Source organism: Aythya marila (assembly GCF_965140915.1).
Source record: "Aythya marila genome assembly, chromosome: 3".
In the NCBI taxonomy this organism is placed as follows: domain Eukaryota; kingdom Metazoa; phylum Chordata; class Aves; order Anseriformes; family Anatidae; genus Aythya; species Aythya marila.
Genome location: NC_139044.1, coordinates 103,303,054 through 103,322,730, shown reverse-complemented (window position 1 = coordinate 103,322,730; position 19,677 = coordinate 103,303,054). Strand labels below are relative to the sequence as shown.

Sequence of the window (19,677 nt, the reverse complement as noted above, 5' to 3'; positions counted from 1 at the left end):
ATGTATGTAGTTGAGAAACAATAATTTGTTTCAATTGTTTCTTAAGTCATCAAATGGGCTAGATCATATGACTGTGCCATGCTAAGATTTTGAGATTTTTTTTTAATTTTACAAGCCTTTCTGTAAAAATACACGCATTGTGACACTTGAGCAAGCAGAGGTGACAGTATAAGCAATTTGGTGTCAGAGGCAACATTGAACAACAAAAACCAGTAGTGACTTACCTTACCTATTGCAGATTAAATTTGCTTTGCATGTGGAAGTTCTGTATGCATGATACAATTAGTCTGCAGCCTTGATTACTAGGGGATAATGTGCACCTGTTGTGTTTCTCACTTAAATTACAAATGTATACTAAGGTAAGGGTATGAATTTTTACTCCTTGTTTAAGGAGTCACAGAATTGTTTCAAAGCAGCAGACCTTTTTGTAGCCATTATCTTGCCAAAGTACTAGGCAACAGTTACTGATACATGCCTAGTTTTAATTTTTTAATTTCCTTCTGTGGGTTTATCTTCTCTTGGAACATTTTTATCAATATTGGTCTTGAAAAAATAATTATGGCTTTTATTTCATATGGTTCTTTTTTTCTTCTAAGCAATACAGTGTCTATCCAATTATTTGGGCGGCAGGACGAGGCCACTCGGATATAGTACATCTTTTACTTCAGTATGGAGCTAAAGTGAACTGCTCTGATAAAGTAAGTTATGTTTATGTAATACTTAATTTCTTTAATGCTTAGTACAGTTACTGTAACAATGAGTTCTGTTATTAAGCGTGTCATATTCTAAAATGATTTTTAGTTAAAATATATCAAGTAGTTCCTGACTTTAAAACACCTGCTGTTATATCTTACTCATGAGATGAGAATTAGTGTATTAGATTGAGTCATTATACTTGCAAGAGGTTTTTCCTTAGTGTGGTTAAGATGTCCGTGAACATTTATTTCAGTGGACCATACTTCTGTTTTCTAAGCTGTTGAAAGCCTTGCTACATTAGGTTGCGTAGACAAGTAATTCTTACAGCTAGAATCTACGAAGGAAAAAAAAAAAAGGTTTTCAGGTGCATATGGTAACTTTTAAGACCAAATTTTATCTTTGTAGTAGTAACGCATTAAGGTATAGGACAAATGCTAAATTGTAGAAGATACTAAATAAAGAGGCGGTTATGGAAAAATGTTAATAATGTTTTTGCAGTATGGAACCACCCCACTGGTTTGGGCAGCTAGGAAAGGTCATCTGGAGTGTGTGAAATACTTGCTGCAAATGGGAGCTGATGTTGATCAAGAAGGAGCTGTAAGTAACTGCTCATTTTCCAGTGATAAAATGTGGATACATACATCTCTGTGTCTTGTTTTAATTTTGTAATATAAATAGCAAAAAAAGAAAAATAAATTCATGGAGCAAGATGAAATGTTGACGTTGGAATATGTTAGTTTCCAGCTAATTGCAAGCTACAAAGAAACACGAGGCATCTTTTGAAAATAATGGTGGCTGTTACACCTTTTCAGAAATTAAGATTTATTTAAGCTTTCAGCTGCATATTTTTCTTATCTTTAAATAAAACTTTTTTTTTTATTTATGTAAGATACTAGGTAAACTGAAAATGCTGATTCAAAACAAAATAAAGTAAACATAAGTGGAAAATTATGTAGGACAACTTCTGATATTCATCTATTTCCGAAGTTCTTTGAAAAAACCTCTTTTGAGTATTGGCAAATGCAGGTGCCCTGTTAATATTAAGTTCTTATACGGCAGGAAAGTGGCTGTACAGTGCACATGACATTCAGGAATTAAAATAAATTGATCACAGCTTTCCTGTTCACATTTAGAATATTCTGTTGTGGTATTAGTATCTTTTATTTTAATAGAAAGCATAGCAAGTGTACTTTAAAAGGTAAATCTGAAATAACAGTTAAAAATGTAACAACAGTGGGTGTTCTTTTGTTATTTAAACTGCTGATATACTGATGGTTTCTGTACTAACTGTACAACAAAATTGTTTTTTTTGTTGTTTAAAGAATTCTATGACTGCACTTATTGTAGCAGTGAAAGGTGGCTATACTGACTCAGTAAAAGAAATACTGAAAAGGAACCCAAATGTAAACTTAACAGATAAGGATGGAAATACAGCTTTGATGATTGCGTCAAAGGAGGGGCATACTGAAATTGTGCAGGATCTTCTTGATGCTGGAACTTATGTGAACATTCCTGATAGAGTGAGTACATTTTCTTGTTTTATTATTGTGGCTTTCGTATGTGTATAATAAATACTAGTATATGCAGGTTTGCAGATACACTTCTAACTTTTCTGCCACCTAGGGGCAGAAAACAACATTACACAACCAAAACAACAAACAACTGCAATTGTTTCAAGTGGCAAATGCTGTCATAAGAACCTGAAACAGAAAATCACTTTCTTCTCTTTTAAGAGTTCTTTTAAACTCTTTTTCTTGAATTGAAATGCCATATGGAAATTTACAATATTGTTGTATATTTGTTGGGTTTGTAACATAAGACTCATACTGAATTGACTTGCAGCTTTGGGGCATTTTTTGGTGTATTAATACATGTGGTAGTGCTGCTAAAATTGTAAATCAGTGGATGCCATAACAAATAATGTTTCATTCAGTGTCTACTTTCATCTTTTACCATTTAAACTTATTAGGAAACCTGCACGTAGAAAGGGATAATTCAACTCTGATTCAGATTAAGACACGTAATGGGAGCTGTTAAAGGTGCACTGTGTACCTCTGAGTGACCAGAGCATGAATCATTAGCTAGCCACACAGTGCTTTATTCAGTTGCTTTTGCAGAGGTACCTTGAACTGCCTGCCTTGATGCTCATTTTTATCTGAAGTGGCAGGGGCAGGCTGAGCACTTCAGCCTAGGTTGTAAAAGGAGCTTAGACAGCTAAGCTTATGTGCCTCTGTTAAGATCAGTATATTTCAGGGCAGTTACAGGGTGGTTTAGAAGTGTTCCAAACCTAAGTCCAGTCCTAAACTGAATTCCTTGGGAGTTGCAGAGATGTGAGGAAGACCTCCTAATGTTTTCTGTGTAATTTTAAAAGGACTTGTGGATGCATTTTCCCATATTTCACATTGGCTTTGTGCATTTCTTAGATGGTTTCATGCCAAGCTGCAGTGTTGCATGTGACAAAAACTTTTTTCATTCTAACGACATAGAGTGTGTAAACAGGATAGCAGTATAATCTACACACACAATGCTCTTTAAGATGTGGATCTATCTATTGTTGGTGTTTGTTTTGCCCATTGATTTATATCTCCTCTCTTTGGGAGGATAGGGAGGGGAGTCCAAGAGTCCAGAATTGTTTCTTACATATACTTTTTTTTCTTTTTGCCAGAGTCTTAATTTGTCTTCTATATTCTGTAACACTTTTTGTTGTTTTTTTTTTTTTTTGTGTTTTTTATTTTTTTCTTCCAGAGTGGAGATACGGTACTGATTGGGGCTGTTAGAGGTGGTCATGTTGAAATTGTGAGGGCCCTGCTCCATAAGTATGCTGATATAGACATTAGAGGTCAGGTAAGTACAGCAGTGTAAACGTTAGCATAGTTCTTGAATGCAATGTGAATTTGGCTATCAAATAACTATATCATGTTTCTAAAAACAGTGCTTTAAAAACTTCCTCAAATTCTACTCTGTGGGGAACTCAGATTCCTGTCAAACATGAAAAACTGCAATGGAACGTGACATGTTCTATGGTATCTTTAAGCTGTAAGGTGTATGTAACTGTAATGATATGCTAAGCAGCATTTTCTTCAGTTGTTCTATATATTGATTGAAAAGCAAAGAACGCTGAACTTATTTCACCAGTGCTTCTGAAGAGATATAAAATGGTGAAATGCATTAAATAAGCAATTTAATATTTTAATACTCACTATTTTTTAAATAGTGGTATTATGTTAATATATGATACCCCTTAGGTTATATCTGTTGTCAGTGGTGTTTAGCTAGTTCTGTCGCTATGCTTGGTTGGTTTTCTCTCTAATAAATTTGCTTGCTTGCACTGAGTGGTATTGTCAGTGGATTTGCACTTTATTGCCAGATTTCCACACCAACTTCCACTGGTGTACCAGTTAGAGTTTCCCAAACCAGGTAGTGTTTCCCTTTGCCCTGAATTGTGCTAAAACTTGCTGATTTGTCTGCTGTTTTCAATATGATTGCATTTTATATACAGGTTTTGAAATCAGTCCAATTAAATTTAAGTGCTACTAACATGTAATACTTTTTCAGGATAATAAAACTGCTTTATATTGGGCTGTTGAGAAAGGAAATGCTACGATGGTGAGGGATATCTTGCAATGCAACCCTGATACTGAAACATGTACAAAAGTAAGTATTAGAATTTAGAGGACGTGATTTGCTTTGTTTAACATCTGTTGTTTTCCCAGCTCCTACGTGATCTTAGCATCACATTACCAAATTCATTTTTTTTTGTCAAGTGTGAATACCTTGCATGCTGTTTTAGTTTTGTTTTTTAAAATAATTCTGTGTTGTGGAACAGAGGTGTTTCATTATGTTAATGTCCACTGTTGATAAACGTCTCTTCTTATTGAAACTTCATAAGAGGAAATCTTTTGGATACTTTACCTCAACAACACCGACACTAGCAATAGCAGAGCAGCTGCTACTGGAAAGTGAGGAAACAGGTTTCTGATATTACTACATTTGATTAAGATTGCTATTTCTTGCATTGTACAGGAATCCAAAAAACAGAGGGTGTAGTGTGTATAGCAGTGAATTAACTCTTCCATGCCTGAGTCTCTTTTCAAATATCTTTTATTATATCTGAATCCACTCTTTCTATCTTTGACACTTACTAACAGAAACTTATTTTGCACTTGCATTTTGTGCTGTGATTTAGATCAATCCATAATAGTTTCTGCGGTGCTCTTTTTAAGAACAGGTACGCTGAAGTGTTGTTACCCACATACAAACATACATAGCTAAAAAGTTCTCTTAAAAGCTTAGAATTTAATTTGTTACACTGTCACTGGTTTTTGCTTGGTTTTGAGTATACAGGAAAGGGCTTTTTTTGTTTGTTTGTTTGTTTTGGGGGGTGTATTTTTGCATTTCATTTTTAATTAGGCTGGCTTTTTCCTTTTAGGATGGAGAAACACCACTTATCAAGGCAACCAAGATGAGAAATATTGAAATAGTAGAGCTTCTTCTGGACAAAGGAGCTAAAGTCTCTGCTCTAGACAAGGTAAAGAATATTTGCACATTTACTTTAGAATGTTTAATCATTTTAGTTTAGCAACAAAATTTTATTGCGAGCTATCGAGATTAAAACATGAAGATCAACTTTGAAAAAGGTAGATGAGCATTCTTTTTTAAAGTATTATTTAGGAATGACACAGAACAAAGACTGAAGCTAACCCTGCTTATTGTTCCATTTATATGCTTATATGGCTTCAGTCATTGAACTGGTTAATGGCTTTTTTTTTTTTCTTGGATCAGATGCCTTTTTGTTGCTAGCACATGTTTTGATGCCAAAATTTAAACTTCGTTGTTCGTTGTTCAAGTATTTATGTACTTGATCAGAGGTAACTCATGCTTCATCAATACCAAAGTGTCTGTGCCTTACTTCTTGAGTTAATTGTTATATGGCAATAAGGGCTTAGTCTTCCCTGTGCTTAATAGTTGAAAAGATTAGAATACTTAAGTTTATTCCCATCATTAGTATTTTCATTTTTTTCTTTGTAATAGGATGCTTTCAGTCATATGGTCTCTTCTAACCTAGAAATTCTGTGATTCTGTGATATGGCAAGAAAAAATTACATGTTTTGAATGAGAATTTCAGATATGAAATAACAATTCTTAATATGCTCAAAAAAGAGTACAGAGATGGGTTATGTTAATTGTCACTCATATTTATTTTTGATTAATAGTCATTAAACTAAGCAATGCCAGGACCAACAATTGCTTTTGTCCCTCTTGTGCATTGCCTACTTTACTAAATCTCTTCAATGCATGAATGCTTATTTTTTTACTGTTGTAACCTCTTAGAACTATCATATACTGAAGGCAAATAAGTAATGCTTTTGAGTTGGTGTAATAAGGAAACTTTTACCAGAAAGCTTTTTAGAGATGTCTGAGCAGAAGTCTCTGAATTTTTGTCTAAATAAATACTACCGTTTCTGTGAACCTTATATTTTTTTATAAATGTTTAAGAAGATAGTGACTTAACTTTAGTGTGATAAGAGCCTATACCTTTCCACATTTTTTTTTAAACTTTTATAATGTCTGTTTGAGGGGAAAAAATGTTTGCTGTAAGTTTTTAATACTGTTGAGAGTTCCTTAAGATGCATTTCAAATAAATAATGCATCTGAAGGCATGTGGAACATATTTGCTGTGTGATGGGACTCAGGTCAGGTTGATGATTGGACTTGATAATCTTGAAGGTCTTTTCCAATGTAAGTGATATTGTGATTCTGTGATACGGTCTTTACATCTTATGAGTTCATGTTTGATATTACTACTTCTTCACTAAATTGCAGAAAGGAGATACTCCGCTGCATATTGCCATTCGGGGAAGAAGCCGTAAACTTGCTGAACTACTCTTACGAAATCCAAAAGATGGTAGATTGCTTTATAGACCCAACAAAGCAGGAGAAACTCCGTACAATATTGACTGTAGCCACCAGAAGAGTATTTTAACACAGATATTTGGTGCCAGTAAGTAAAAGTATTTATCTTTTCCTCAGATCTAAATTTATCCTGAAGAAAATTTGAGCTTTTTATTGGTGATCTGAATAATTTCCTGTTATTTTCAATCACGTGTGTATTGAGAATCCAGTTAATTCAATTCTGTATTGATAACTAGTAAGTTCATTTTTTAATGTTGTGATTAATGAGATCTTAAAAAAAAAAAAAAAAAAAAAAAAGGCAGAAAAATATCATTCTGAAATCCATAAAAAGGTCAAATTCATTTTCTTTTTGAAATTTGCCTTTTGAGTTCGGATGCTGTGCAAATTCTGTTGATAGTTGTTTTTTTTTATTATTTAGATCTTGCTTATGTGAGAATGATTTCATTTTCTGTGACCTGGGATTTTGTTTGAGTCTTCTGTGGTAAAATGTAATAGTTTCGATTATGTAACATGTATAGGGATGATTAACATTCCTTGGAACAAAAATGTACCAATAATAACACAGTGTTAATAGCACTATAATAATATATGGGAGGAATATGTATACAAATACAGGTAAACCTATCATGATTTTGTGTGTGAAAATTGTTGTAGCGACAAGATTTCATAAAACAAAGCTCTGTAACGTAGTATTCCTGTTACAGGACACTTGTCTCCCACGGAATCTGATGGTGATATGCTGGGTTATGATCTGTACAGCAGTGCTTTGGCTGATATTCTCAGTGAACCGACCATGCAGCCACCGATCTGTGTAGGCTTGTATGCTCAGTGGGGAAGTGGAAAATCTTTCTTGCTCAAGAAATTGGAAGGTAAAAATTGATATAGCCTTATCTGTGTAGGTTCAAGTTCATCTATGGAAATCATCACATGGGAGTTGAGTTTCTTTTGCAACAGCTGTTGGTTCATGTAGTGCTGTATCTGTTTCTGTAATAAAACATACAAATTTTAGTATCAGAAAAATTCATCAGTTCATCTGTAGTTTGCCTTATTCAGTTGTAGCATGTTAAGACATTACAGAGGAGTTGCACAGTTTAGGCATTCTTGAACAAAGGATATTTTTCTGAGATACTTAATTCAAAATGCTTTCAATCATCTTGATGTTTCCTATTTTCTGTGATTTCTATGTTTTAAAAGCTTCCATATTAGTTAAAATGAAGTCTGTTCTTTTTGTTCACATCGTGTTCCATGTTGTAAGCAAAGTGCTGTATGCACTTTTCATTTTTGAGCATGATGTTTATTGTTAACTCCTATGTTTTGAGAACACTTCTTCAGCATTTTGTTCCTGCTCCTTATTCATCTGGATTGTGCATTTAGTATTTCTTATTCAATAGATCCTAAATAAGTTTCTTAAACAATTCCTGTTTGAGCAAACGTGCATCGACAAACAGGTGTTTTTACAATAGGATTAAATTTTACTGTTACATCCAATGATTTCAGGAATGATTTTTTTAGTGTTATGGCAGATTGCTTTTTCTTTGTGTCATAAAAATGTTTTAAACTTCTGAAGGAGAAAAAGGAAATATCTTTAACAAGCATTTAAAAGTAGAAGATCTGTAGCAAACAGTGCAAGAATTATGTATTTAAGTGGTTCTAAATTTCTTGAGAACTTTAGAAGTTGAGAACTTCTGTTCTAAAATGATTTAACATTAATTCATCTTTGTCTTTTAGATGAAATGAAGACTTTTGCAGGACAGCAGATTGAACCTCTATTTCAGTTCTCCTGGCTTATTGTATTCCTCACACTTCTGCTGTGCGGAGGCTTGGGTTTATTGCTTGCTTTCACAGTGGATGCAAAGCTGGGAATAGCAGTGTCACTCAGCTTATTAGCAGTACTCTACATTTTCTTTAGTAAGTGTATTTTATATGAAGTTCTGATGGCTTCTGATTAATATCTGTTTCTAGAATCCAGTATTATTTTGTAGACATGCTTTGTGTTTCAGAAAAAATATGAAGCGTTTTCATAGAAAATGAGACCTCTGCTCTTTTCTTGTGTTCTGCATGTAAATAAGAAGGCATTCTTGAGAACAAAAAACCTTTGTATATTAAGTTCACTGTGTTGCTCTTAGCTTTCTCATTTTTAGTAATAACTTACAGCTTCATTCAAATCCATGCCTTATCTGTGTAAGCTTTCTGATTCATTCAGTTGTGGATTTTGACTGACATATAAACGTTTTATTTCAGCTGTAATTTATTTTGGTGGCCGAAGGGAAGGTGAGAGCTGGAACTGGGCCTGGGTGCTAAGTGCAAGGTTGGCAAGACATATTGGATACTTAGAGTTGCTTCTCAAGCTCATGTTTGTGAACCCACCAGAGTTACCAGAGCAAACCACTAAAGCTTTACCCGTGAGGTTGGTTATTTCACTTATTTATTCTTGAATAATTCAGGTTCGCTCTGATACTTTTCAGACTGTACATTTTAACGTGCATTTATCTTCCTATGAAAAACTGCTAAGATTCCTGTTTGGAGAACAGTAGCCGTAGAAGTTTATGCAGTTAAATTCTTCAGTGTGAAATAGATGGCAATTATTTCAAGAAGAACTTCCTGCCAAAGTTACTGCTTTTTAGTTTGTTTTTTTGTTTTGTGACAAATTTGTAAAAGACAAAATAAGTAGTTAATATGGTAACTGATGGTCTGCTGATAACTGCTGTAAAGGCTTTTGTGGTGTTTTTCACCCCTGTAAGAAGCAGAGCATCAAGACTGTTCAGAGCTTCCTTATTACCGAAAAGCAAGAAAAATTTAGATCATGTGTTTTGTGGGGCTGTTTACTCCTATCATTTAGATATGATATTTTATGTGACTTGTTCTTCTGTATGTTTTTTGTTCCTCCATGAATATTTGGAGATACCTTAGAATGCAGTTTTAAAAATACTTTCCAATATGATTTGGGATCATAAAGACATTCTTGTTGCTGTTTGGAGTGCCATTATTGATGCAGTTGATTCTACTTATCGAATAAATCAATTTTTGGAAGAGGAAGTGGGATGAAGAAGTTGATAACAGGAGAAGAAATAGGTTAAAAAATGAATAAATATGCAATTTCATGTAGAGATTTTTTGAAGTATTTTAGCTGTTTCCCCACTTCAGAAGAAAATACAAACCAAAATGGGAAAAAAACAAAACAAAACAACAACAACAAAAAACCTTTCAGTTGCAGATATGTAGAAGGATTTTTGCTTTGGTTGCCCCAAAATGCTTAAAGCGTTCCAAAGCATACAACGTGTATTTTTCTCTTTCAGATTTTTGTTTACGGACTACAATAGACTGTCCAGTGTAGGTGGAGAAACTTCATTGGCTGAGATGATTGCTACCCTCTCTGATGCATGTGAAAGGGAATTTGGTTTCTTAGCAACAAGGCTATTTCGAGTTTTCAAGACAGAAGATACACAAGGTTTTTATTACCTGAATGACATTTCTGATTATACCATTTGAATGCACTGTTACTATGGGTTCTGTTTCTCACGTTATAAGGACGTTTTAGAAACTGTTGTAGTCATGCAGAAATTCATACAGAAGGGGAAACTCTTCTTCTGTTGTTTTGCAGAGAAAAATGCCCTATTTTATTTGCTTACCCTGATTTTATTAATCCCAAAAGGGATCTCTTGTGAAATACAGTTATCATATGTGACAATTGGAATGTGCGTTTATATTGCATCCTCTTAGATGTGGCAGTGTTTTCTGTAGCAATTAAGTAGTTGTTTCTGAGTTAGCAGGACACAAAAGCATGCTTTTATCTAACATAAATTTCTGTTTATTCAGAGCTTTTTTAATCACTATTTATTATTGGAAATCATAAATGTTTTGAATGTATTGGCCCAAAATCATAAACGTTTATGTGTGTTACTAAGATGGGATGAAGTATTTCTACTTAATCCAAATGGAAGAAACTTTTGTGTACTGTTCTATCTGCAGATTACAAAAAAAAAAACAAACATATACAGAGCAGCATATGATACTGTGAAGAAAGGAGAGTTCTTGAGTTTTCAGTTCATAGAAGGTGTATTTCTGCTGAGTTCGGCTTCAGTCAGTTATTCCTCATTTAGATTTGGTCTTGACCACATATTGAGAAATCTATGAGATGTGGTCTTCTCTCGCAAAATGAAACGTTTAGTTTCTCATGCCTGGAGGGTAGAAAAAAGCATTCTGTTTACTGAACACAACTTGTTCTTTGTTATTCGTTCTCAAATTCACTGTATGTTCTTTATGAATGCAGTATCTGGATTTTTTTCACTATTATTTCCATGTTAGACGTTCTGCAGTTTTTCTCTGGAACTTAATTGAAATAGCTTCTGTGATGCTGTAATTTTTCCCAAAACAGGATTTGACTCAATGAATGGCACCATGGTGCTGGCTTCTTGTGATTATCTGCAGTAAATACCCTTTCCCATTCATCTGTAATCTTACCTTTGTCTTGTATTCCTTGACTCTGTTGCTTTCCTGTGCTCTTCCTAATTCTGTTTGATGATATTGCAACATCCTCTCCTTATCTCTAGATTTTCACAGGTTTCTTGTCCGTAGAAGTTCATAGAAATTCCACATGGGTTTATTTGTTATTTTCTGCAGGTTTAACTTGTGTTCTGTCTCACTCACAGATAAACATATTCTATAGCCATTTCATTGATTTATAAGTCTCTAATCCATTTTTGTGTCTCTATTTAGAGAAGACTTGCATTAAAGATGTCTAGAAGTGAATGTAATTATAACTGAGCTGTTATTCTTCCCTTTTTTGCCCTTCACTCTTGTCGTGATGCATTTCTGTTGCTTTCCCCTGTGTTACAAACCAGTCTGTCATGTCAGCAGTGTGGAAGATTTTTCCAGCTTAAACCCTGGTCTAGAATATCATGCATGATTTGGTATTCTTTTACTGTAGCATTTTTTTCATTCCAGTTCAAATATTGTTTTATTTTTTTTTTTTAGCTTTAATCATTTTACATTAGATTGTTCTGTTATTCTGATAAGTGTTGAATTTCTCTGCTTGTAGAAATCCCATAGGCAGAAGCAGTTGCCTTGGTTAAAACAACCAGCCTTTTGCTTGGATCATTGCATTAGCTCTGCTAACCCTCTAACTGCAATATTTTGTCTCTTCCTCACCAGTCCTGTGGAAGCCAGGTTGTTTATACTCCAAGGCTCTTCTGATCTGTCTAATCCTTAACGTACTGCCATATTCTGTTGTTTGGGTGTGTGTTAACATGCAAGAAAAGGTAGCCCTGGGGCTACAATCTCAGATTGTATCTTGATAGTTTGAGTTAGTTCTCCAGTGGCACTATTATTATTAGATTTTCGAAGTATCATATTTCTATTTCAAACCAGGTAGTTACCACGCTGTTTGCCTAGAATTTGCTTACATAAATAAATGTTACTGAGAGATGTCATAAAAGGGGTGATTTCACCAATGTGAAATCTACTTAATAATGATAATTTATATCCAGTGTAGATTTCTTGAAGCAATGGAAATAAACTGAAGATTAAAGAAATAACTGCTTTATGATTTCCCATAATTTTGGCAAATTTAGGTGTGTTTTTTCATGTTTGTAAGTGGATAGTAATGCTGCAGTAATCTTTTGTGCAAATTGCTGTTTTATGAAAGGTATGCAAGTTAATATACGTTAAATTCAGCTGTAATGACATTTTACATTCATTTTAACAACAGTTTTTGTTTTTTTTTTCCCCCTAGGTAAAAAGAAATGGAAGAAAACATGCTGTCTCCCATCCTTTGTGATTTTCCTGTTCATATTGTCTTGTGTTGTTTCTGCAATTGCCCTGCTGGCAATTTTTAACGTAGAACCAACCAACATGACTGTGAACGTTATTCTTATAACAGTTACATGTGTTGTTGGTTTGGCTTTTATCTTGAATTGTCGCACGTGGTGGCAAGTGATGGATTCAGTTTTGAATTCTCAAAGAAAACGTCTTCATAATGCTGCCTCCAAGCTTCACAAGTTGAAAAGTGAGGGATTCATGAAGGTAAGCATATATATGAATTAACCATTAAAAGAAGTGAAACAAACCCCCAAACCTGTAGCCTTCTTAAGATGGGGTACCGTTAATTGCATCACGTCAAATTTCTCAATGTTAGAATGAGCCTTTTTTTAGGAAGGAACACTTCTGTTCCAATTGTTATTAAACTAAATGATCTAATGTTAGTGATCTTAGGTGATTTAACGTTCCCAGCTGAGTGGGCAAATTTGGATTATGTTTTCAGGAGGAAAGTATTATGAAAACAACTGTTGTAAATGATGGGTATTTAATAAAAGTTAACTTTTGATTTTAAAATTAGAAAGAATAACTTCTTAAATATTCTGAAGTTGAATAGGCTTGAAAAACCCAGCCTAATTGGCTGGCTGGCTACAGGACCTCTGTACCAAGAAGGGAATGGTAGCACTGCAAGAACATTCATTCCAAAATGGGTCATCTATTTCAGGACAAATGCTAGAAAATAATATTGTTTTGCTGGGTTGCATCTAAACTGTATCCATCAGACTGTCATAAAATATCCTGCGTGCTCCTATTTGAAAATAAGTTTCAGTATCCTGATGGTTAACCCCATAGATCACAGATAAGGTATTGTATAACAATGTGTTGTGTGAATCTTTGTGTAGCACAGATGATCACATCTGTGTACTGCTACTGTGCTTCCTGAGAATTGGGGATTTTCTTTTTGAATTGTACTCATCTTGCATTGCTTCAGACATCTAAAAGTTAGGCTTGCCCTTGGCAATTCAAGGAGAGAAATGGGCATTTCTGGAGAGTTACTCGTATAACATCTCTTTATCTTGAATGCACACATTAAAAAGCTAGGAGAGAATAGATAAAAGTGTCTAGCTGGTAGCTGCTAAAATAAAAGCAGATGAATTCCGTATTTGTTTCTGTATTAGGGCTAGTTGTTACATGTCTAACTTGATGTTCAAAACATTAGGGAAAAAGAGAAAAAAAAACCCACCTTAATATTATATATATTCTGAATAGGAGTGACTGAACCTGAGTGTAATAGTACAGTTAGCTTGGATGGAAGGCAGATAGAAGATTTTATTGATTTTATTGTACTTACTATACAAAGCAATTTGGGGGGGGTAGCTGAAACTACAAGTAATCTTTTGCTTACTCTGGAAAATTGATTTACGTTGCATAAATATTAGTTTAAATAAAAATGACAATTTATGGATAATCTGATAAGGTAGAATATGCTGTTCTGTACATTTCTGTGCAAATAAAAAAAGTTTGGAAGTTGTATTTTAGGACAATTGCACTTCTAGGGGGAGATCAGTATTTTTAAGCATTAATTTTTGTAATCTTACTGAAGTATTTTTGTGGCAATTAGCAATCTGCAAAAGGAATCGTATGCATTTTTATGAGATTCAAGTATTATAAGGATGATCTTTGCTTTTTCTTTTTTTTTTTTTTCTTTTTAGGTTTTGAAATGTGAAGTAGAGCTAATGGCCAAAATGGCAAAAACTATTGACGGCTTCACTCAAAATCAGACAAGGCTTGTTGTAATTATTGATGGATTGGATGCTTGTGAACAGGACAAAGTCTTACAGATGCTCGATACTGTGAGTTAGACCACTATCTCTCTATTTATCTCTTCCATAGATATACTCAGGTGCAGCCAGCTATTATGTATTTTCTGCAGATGGAAAGCACATATATAGAGTTTGTGTTGTATTAGTCTTTTTTTTCCACACTTCTGTATGCTGGCACAGCTGTAACACTAAGAGCAAAGAGCAATGGCTTTCAGAAGTCGAAAATTAAATCGTAGTAGCACTAGACATGTTAATTTGTTAAATGTTTTGAAATCAACAGGTGTGAATTATTGAAAATTAATATCCCATTGAAACAAACTTACATTGTTTGGAGCGGTTTGACATACTTTCAGTGTACTTCAGGTGAAAAATACTTAAATGCTAAATATTTGGGGGGGACGGAGGGGGCCTATGACATCCACCCCTAATATTTTCTTGGTAATGACTTCTACTTTAAGTACTTTTGCTAATGTGTTAAGGATGTTTATTTCTAATTCTGTACAAGTACCTAACGGTAGATGTCAGTTTTTCCAATATGAGATACCTGTCTGCATCCTTTGCCCTTTCAAGTTCATAACTCGGACAGAGTGAATATAAGATGTTGAGTCAGATGTTCAAATGACCCACAGTTACTAACAAGGCTTACTGTCTCCTTTCATACAGGTGCGAGTCTTGTTTTCAAAAGGCCCATTTATTGCTATTTTTGCGAGTGACCCACACATCATAATAAAGGCTATTAACCAGAATCTCAACAGTGTTCTACGGGATTCAAACATAAATGGACATGATTACATGCGAAACATAGTTCATTTGCCTGTTTTTCTAAATAGCCGAGGGCTCAGTAATGCGAAAAAGCTGATGGTAGCTTCAACAACCAATGGAGATGTTCCTTATACAGATAATGCAGGTAAAGTTACTCAGGAGGATGGTACGAAAGTTACAGAACCAGTGATAAAATCTGTTTTCTGGAACAAACTATTTACAAAATTGTTAGATCATTAACATTATTTCACACTTCAGTCAAATTTATGTGAATGGAGAAAATCCCTTTCTTCTCACCCCCAACAGGGTTGCATGAAGAAGTTGACAGAAGAGTTTCTCAGAATAGCCTTGGAGAGATGACCAAACTTGGTAGCAAAACTGCTCTCAATAGGCGGGTGAGAGATTTTATACTAAAATGTCTAATACTAGCAATACTTCTTTTTTTTTTTTTTTTTTTTTTTTTCTTCCCCTCTTTAATGTACTTACTGGTGTCAACTTTGAAGACTTATCAAACCATTCCTGTGAAATTACTAAGTGTGATCCATGTAGGAAAAGCATATTTTTAAATCAGTAGACTGATGCTGCCCCAAAGAGGATCTATATAGATATCACAGATATATATTTAGAAAGGTTTTAACTTTATTATCAAGTAAAATTTAGTTAATTTAGAGTACATAGAAGTTCTTGATACTGATTGGAATTCCTTTTTTCTGTAAGGATACTTACCGAAGACGCCAGATGCAACGTACCATTACCCGCCAAATGTCTTTTGATTTGACCAAGCTTTTGGTTACAGAGGATTGGTTCAGTGACATCAGTCCTCAGACCATGAGAAGATTACTAAATATAGTTTCAGTGACAGGTAAGTGTGGCCCATTTTTTTTTTTTTTTATTTTGTTGTGAAAGCCAGTATCAGCTTTTTATAAAGGATCAAATTTTGACTTTTTCGGTGTTCCAGGCTTTGTGTTCTGAATGTTTGATTAGGATGTAGACCCTTGTAGAAAATTTGCTTTGTTCACACTAGCGAAACAAATAATATTAATGATTTCTAAGATTAATTGGAAAATGTAAGGGATACACAGATCTATCAGGTGTATTGTGCTTAATACTTCAAAACGTTTTAATACTATTTAACTTGCATATTTAGTATATTAGGTTATGTTCATTAGATAGGATAGGATCCAAACAGGTAGGTTAATTCAGAAGAACATTTTGCCCCTGGTAAGCAAACTTCATAGCTCATAAAATTAAGTAGCATAATAATTGAGCAGACAGTAAACAGTTATTCTTCTACTTAGAGCTGAGTTTTGTGAAAGCACAGGTAGCACTCTCAAGATTTGAAATAGCTGAGAGAAAAAATGTTACATTTACTGCACATATGTTTGCCTTTGTTTTGTTCTTTTCTCTGTATCTAATCTTACATGCAATTGTAGCTGGCCCCTGAGATATCAGTGGTGTTCTAGGGTGAACTGCTGTACCTTTGAGCTCTTCTGTAACACTGAATCTAGTTACAGATTCCTATGCTTCATTTCAGAGGGGGTCTTGAAATACTATATTAATCCTACTGTCTCCAGCTCCTCTGCTGTAGAACTCTTACCTGGAATAAAATAGTTTACTTGGTTTTTATGCCATTTCAACTCTTTTAATCTGAGTACCTGGTCTTATGGTAAAGGACCTCACTAAATGATGAGTAGTATTGCACTATACAGCTGCAGAACAAAGTGAATAACAGTGCGTTTTGAAGGCAAAGAGCACTGCTCTATTCCTACATTAATCAAATTATCATAAGCTCTAGCGTATCTTGATGAAAATAGAATTTCTAAAAGTTCTTATTTCAGTATGCCTAATGAAATTTGATTGCTAGGAAGACTATGATCCAATTCTACCCTACCTACCTTGTATTAGCAATAAAAGATTATATTAAATGACCTGTCTTATTATAAAAACACTTAATGCTTAAATAATCTCTTAAATTTCTAATGAGAGCAGAATCATTTGAGGGAGAATTTCTGTAATAAAACTATAACAGGTGTGAAAATACTGCAGTTCTCTGCATGGCTATTAAGCATGGGTTCAACAGATTCAGCATTAAGTTCAACATCGGGTGATTGTAGCTGTATTGCCTGTGCTGGCTACAGGTCAGAAATCACTGTGTCACTACTGGATGGCACATAGCTGGAGCTGATAAACCTGCTGCAGCTATTGCAGGTCTCATACAGGGTGTTTGCTTTACCAGTGTGTGCACAGAGTAATGATCCAAGCCAAACTTGAATTGATTCTCACTGATTTATTTAGCTGCAGAAACCTGCTACAGCAATAACAGTGCTGCATCCAGTGTCCAATTTAAAATTGCATTTGAGAGAACAAAATTTCCTGATTGGTCTGATGTAGAATTGAGGTGATCATCTCAGTGGGAAGTATGACACAAAGACACGGTTGTATGTCTGTGAGCTGAGCTTCAGCTCTGTCCAACCAGCTTGTGTAACACAGAGTTGCTGGCTGTCTCTGAAGTTGCATTCCCAGTGTTTGCATTGTTCACAGAAATTGCCTTAATATCTCAATTATATTATTATATCTCAATTACATTATTATAATTGAGATATTAAGATAATAACATGATTGAGATATTGTCGTAATATCTCAATCATAATAATGTAATCTTAATATCTCAATTCATGCACAATTTCTCTGAAATATCCCTACAGTCAGGTTATAAAGAATTGAATGTAACTGCTGTTCTAAAATAAGTAAACAAAACAAAACAAACAAACAAAAGAGAAACACAAAGAAAACCCTGTGGCTTGTTTTCTGTTCCATTAATTTAATGCTAATATAATTGATAAAAGAATGTTAATGGCTTGTTTTTATTTTTCCTGTTGATTTTTATATCTAGTGATGGTTTATATGTGAAAGCAGACCTTTCAAAAGGGAAAGTGGTTTAAAAAAAACAAAAAACAAACAAACCTTCCTGTGTTTTTTCTTGCTTTCTTGTTGTATTAGGTCGCTTATTGAGAGCTAATCAGATCACGTTCAATTGGGATAGGCTGGCCAGTTGGATCAATCTCACAGAGCAGTGGCCTTACAGAACATCATGGCTCATACTGCATCTTGAAGAGACTGAAGGTGTTCCAGATCAGCTGACTTTGAAAACCATATATGAGAGGTGGGTGTTATTCTGATAATAGTATGCACTTTCAATTATTAAAAGAACCATTACTAATGATGATTGGAATAGCATGGCTTTCCAACAGCTACCAAGTTGTAATCTAGAATTTGTACTTACACTCTTCTGTTAACGTTGGCAACTTTTAAAATTACTTTTATTGCTATTTAATGCAGCAGGTAAGGATGTATGCTTTATATTAAAAGCAAAGAAAAATATACTGGAATTCTTTTACGGATAGCTGGCTGTGCTTCTCTTTCATGATCCAATTTTCATCTTTGCCATGGTCAGGACAGAAGTCCTTTCTAGTTAGAAATCAGAATCTGAACTGAGCTCTACAAGCTGCCTTCAATGGCAAAGATCTCTGGAGTTTCAGTGCTAAGCATGCTTGAGGATATAGCAGTACCTTTTCCTGCAGCTAAGAAATATGAGGGTGAAACATGGCTTTCTTTCTTGGTTGCTGATAGGATTTGCTGTCTGGGAGAGCTGTCTAGGTGTTGCAGCTGAGAGGAAGTGGTCCCTGTGTTGCCAGTGAATGCGCCTCTCTAGAACCTGGCTTCTTGTAAGAAAGGAAATGTGAATTGTGATGAATGACTTGGTGACAGGAGGAGGAATAAAAAGAGATAATGGGGCTGGGAGTTAGGCCCTTTGGGGCCAGAGGTGGAAACAGAATCAGAGTCAAACAGAATCAAAGTCAGCAAAGGGAAGTAGAATTTGACTTGACTTTTTTAAGAAATATTTGAGATGAGATGAAACAGCTGAGGTAAAGAGGAAAGACTGGGGCTGACTAAAGAAGTTGCCAGAAAATCTGGAGACTTTTCTGTCCAAGTTTATTCTCTTTTGTATTTGTTCCATGGACATTGCAAATTCTAGGAAGGTGCTTAGAGCCAAGGAATGGGAGATGAATTTAATGAGGGTCTGGGTTGGGATAGAAATGGTTGAAGCATTGTGAGAATGGGACTAGAATTGATTGGGAAAGAAGGCTGGGATGGTTTCTGTTGGGAAGTGCAGTCAAGGGACACAGAAGGTGTCCCTTGAGAGAGACAAGGGGGGGAACTGGGCATGATAAGGCTGAGGACTGAAGATTGATAAAGACATGTAGTAGACTGGAGTGGCTTCAGGTTGAAGGTGTTGGTGATGAAATATCAAATGTAAAATCATCAGTCTTAAAAGCAAACAAACCCACTTTCCTCTATAGAATGAATCCACAATTCCTAGATCTTGCGTTTTCTCTGTGAGTGTAAGTTACTTGTAAAAATGTACTGATTAAAATACGGTGTTCATAAGGCTAGTGTCAGAACTATTCATGTGATCCAGGTGAGTACAATAATTCAGAATCCCTCTCCTCTAATACTTTACAGTACCCCTGCTGTAGATATTTCTAACTTTACCTTTATTTAGGTTTTCTGTATGGCATGTTTTATAATTCTATATTTTCATTGTTTATCCAACTACCCTTTCTTACTGAACTGCAGACTGCATCCTTGGTTGACTGATTAAAAGCAATAAGAGCAGTCAAGTTCACTGTCACTGCTTTTTAGCTATCAGAATCATGTCTGGGGCTGA

The 19,677-nt window shown here is 34.8% G+C and overlaps 1 protein-coding gene across 3 annotated transcripts in view; it reads left to right on the top strand.

Annotated features, from left to right (window-relative positions):
- Positions 1–19,677, top strand: part of KIDINS220 (kinase D interacting substrate 220) — a 71,958-nt gene that overhangs the window by 14,239 nt on the left and 38,042 nt on the right. For all 3 annotated transcript variants that reach the window (XM_082757701.1, XM_082757700.1, XM_082757699.1), the window contains exons 6-22: positions 597–698; positions 1,195–1,293; positions 2,019–2,216; positions 3,442–3,540; positions 4,252–4,350; positions 5,126–5,224; positions 6,520–6,697; positions 7,314–7,478; positions 8,338–8,517; positions 8,851–9,016; positions 9,906–10,057; positions 12,341–12,630; positions 14,076–14,216; positions 14,850–15,093; positions 15,255–15,343; positions 15,666–15,810; positions 17,949–18,111. In XM_082757701.1, coding sequence (XP_082613827.1) covers positions 597–698; positions 1,195–1,293; positions 2,019–2,216; positions 3,442–3,540; positions 4,252–4,350; positions 5,126–5,224; positions 6,520–6,697; positions 7,314–7,478; positions 8,338–8,517; positions 8,851–9,016; positions 9,906–10,057; positions 12,341–12,630; positions 14,076–14,216; positions 14,850–15,093; positions 15,255–15,343; positions 15,666–15,810; positions 17,949–18,111 — 2,609 coding nt within the window. The remainder of the gene's footprint in view (positions 1–596; positions 699–1,194; positions 1,294–2,018; positions 2,217–3,441; positions 3,541–4,251; positions 4,351–5,125; positions 5,225–6,519; positions 6,698–7,313; positions 7,479–8,337; positions 8,518–8,850; positions 9,017–9,905; positions 10,058–12,340; positions 12,631–14,075; positions 14,217–14,849; positions 15,094–15,254; positions 15,344–15,665; positions 15,811–17,948; positions 18,112–19,677) is intronic.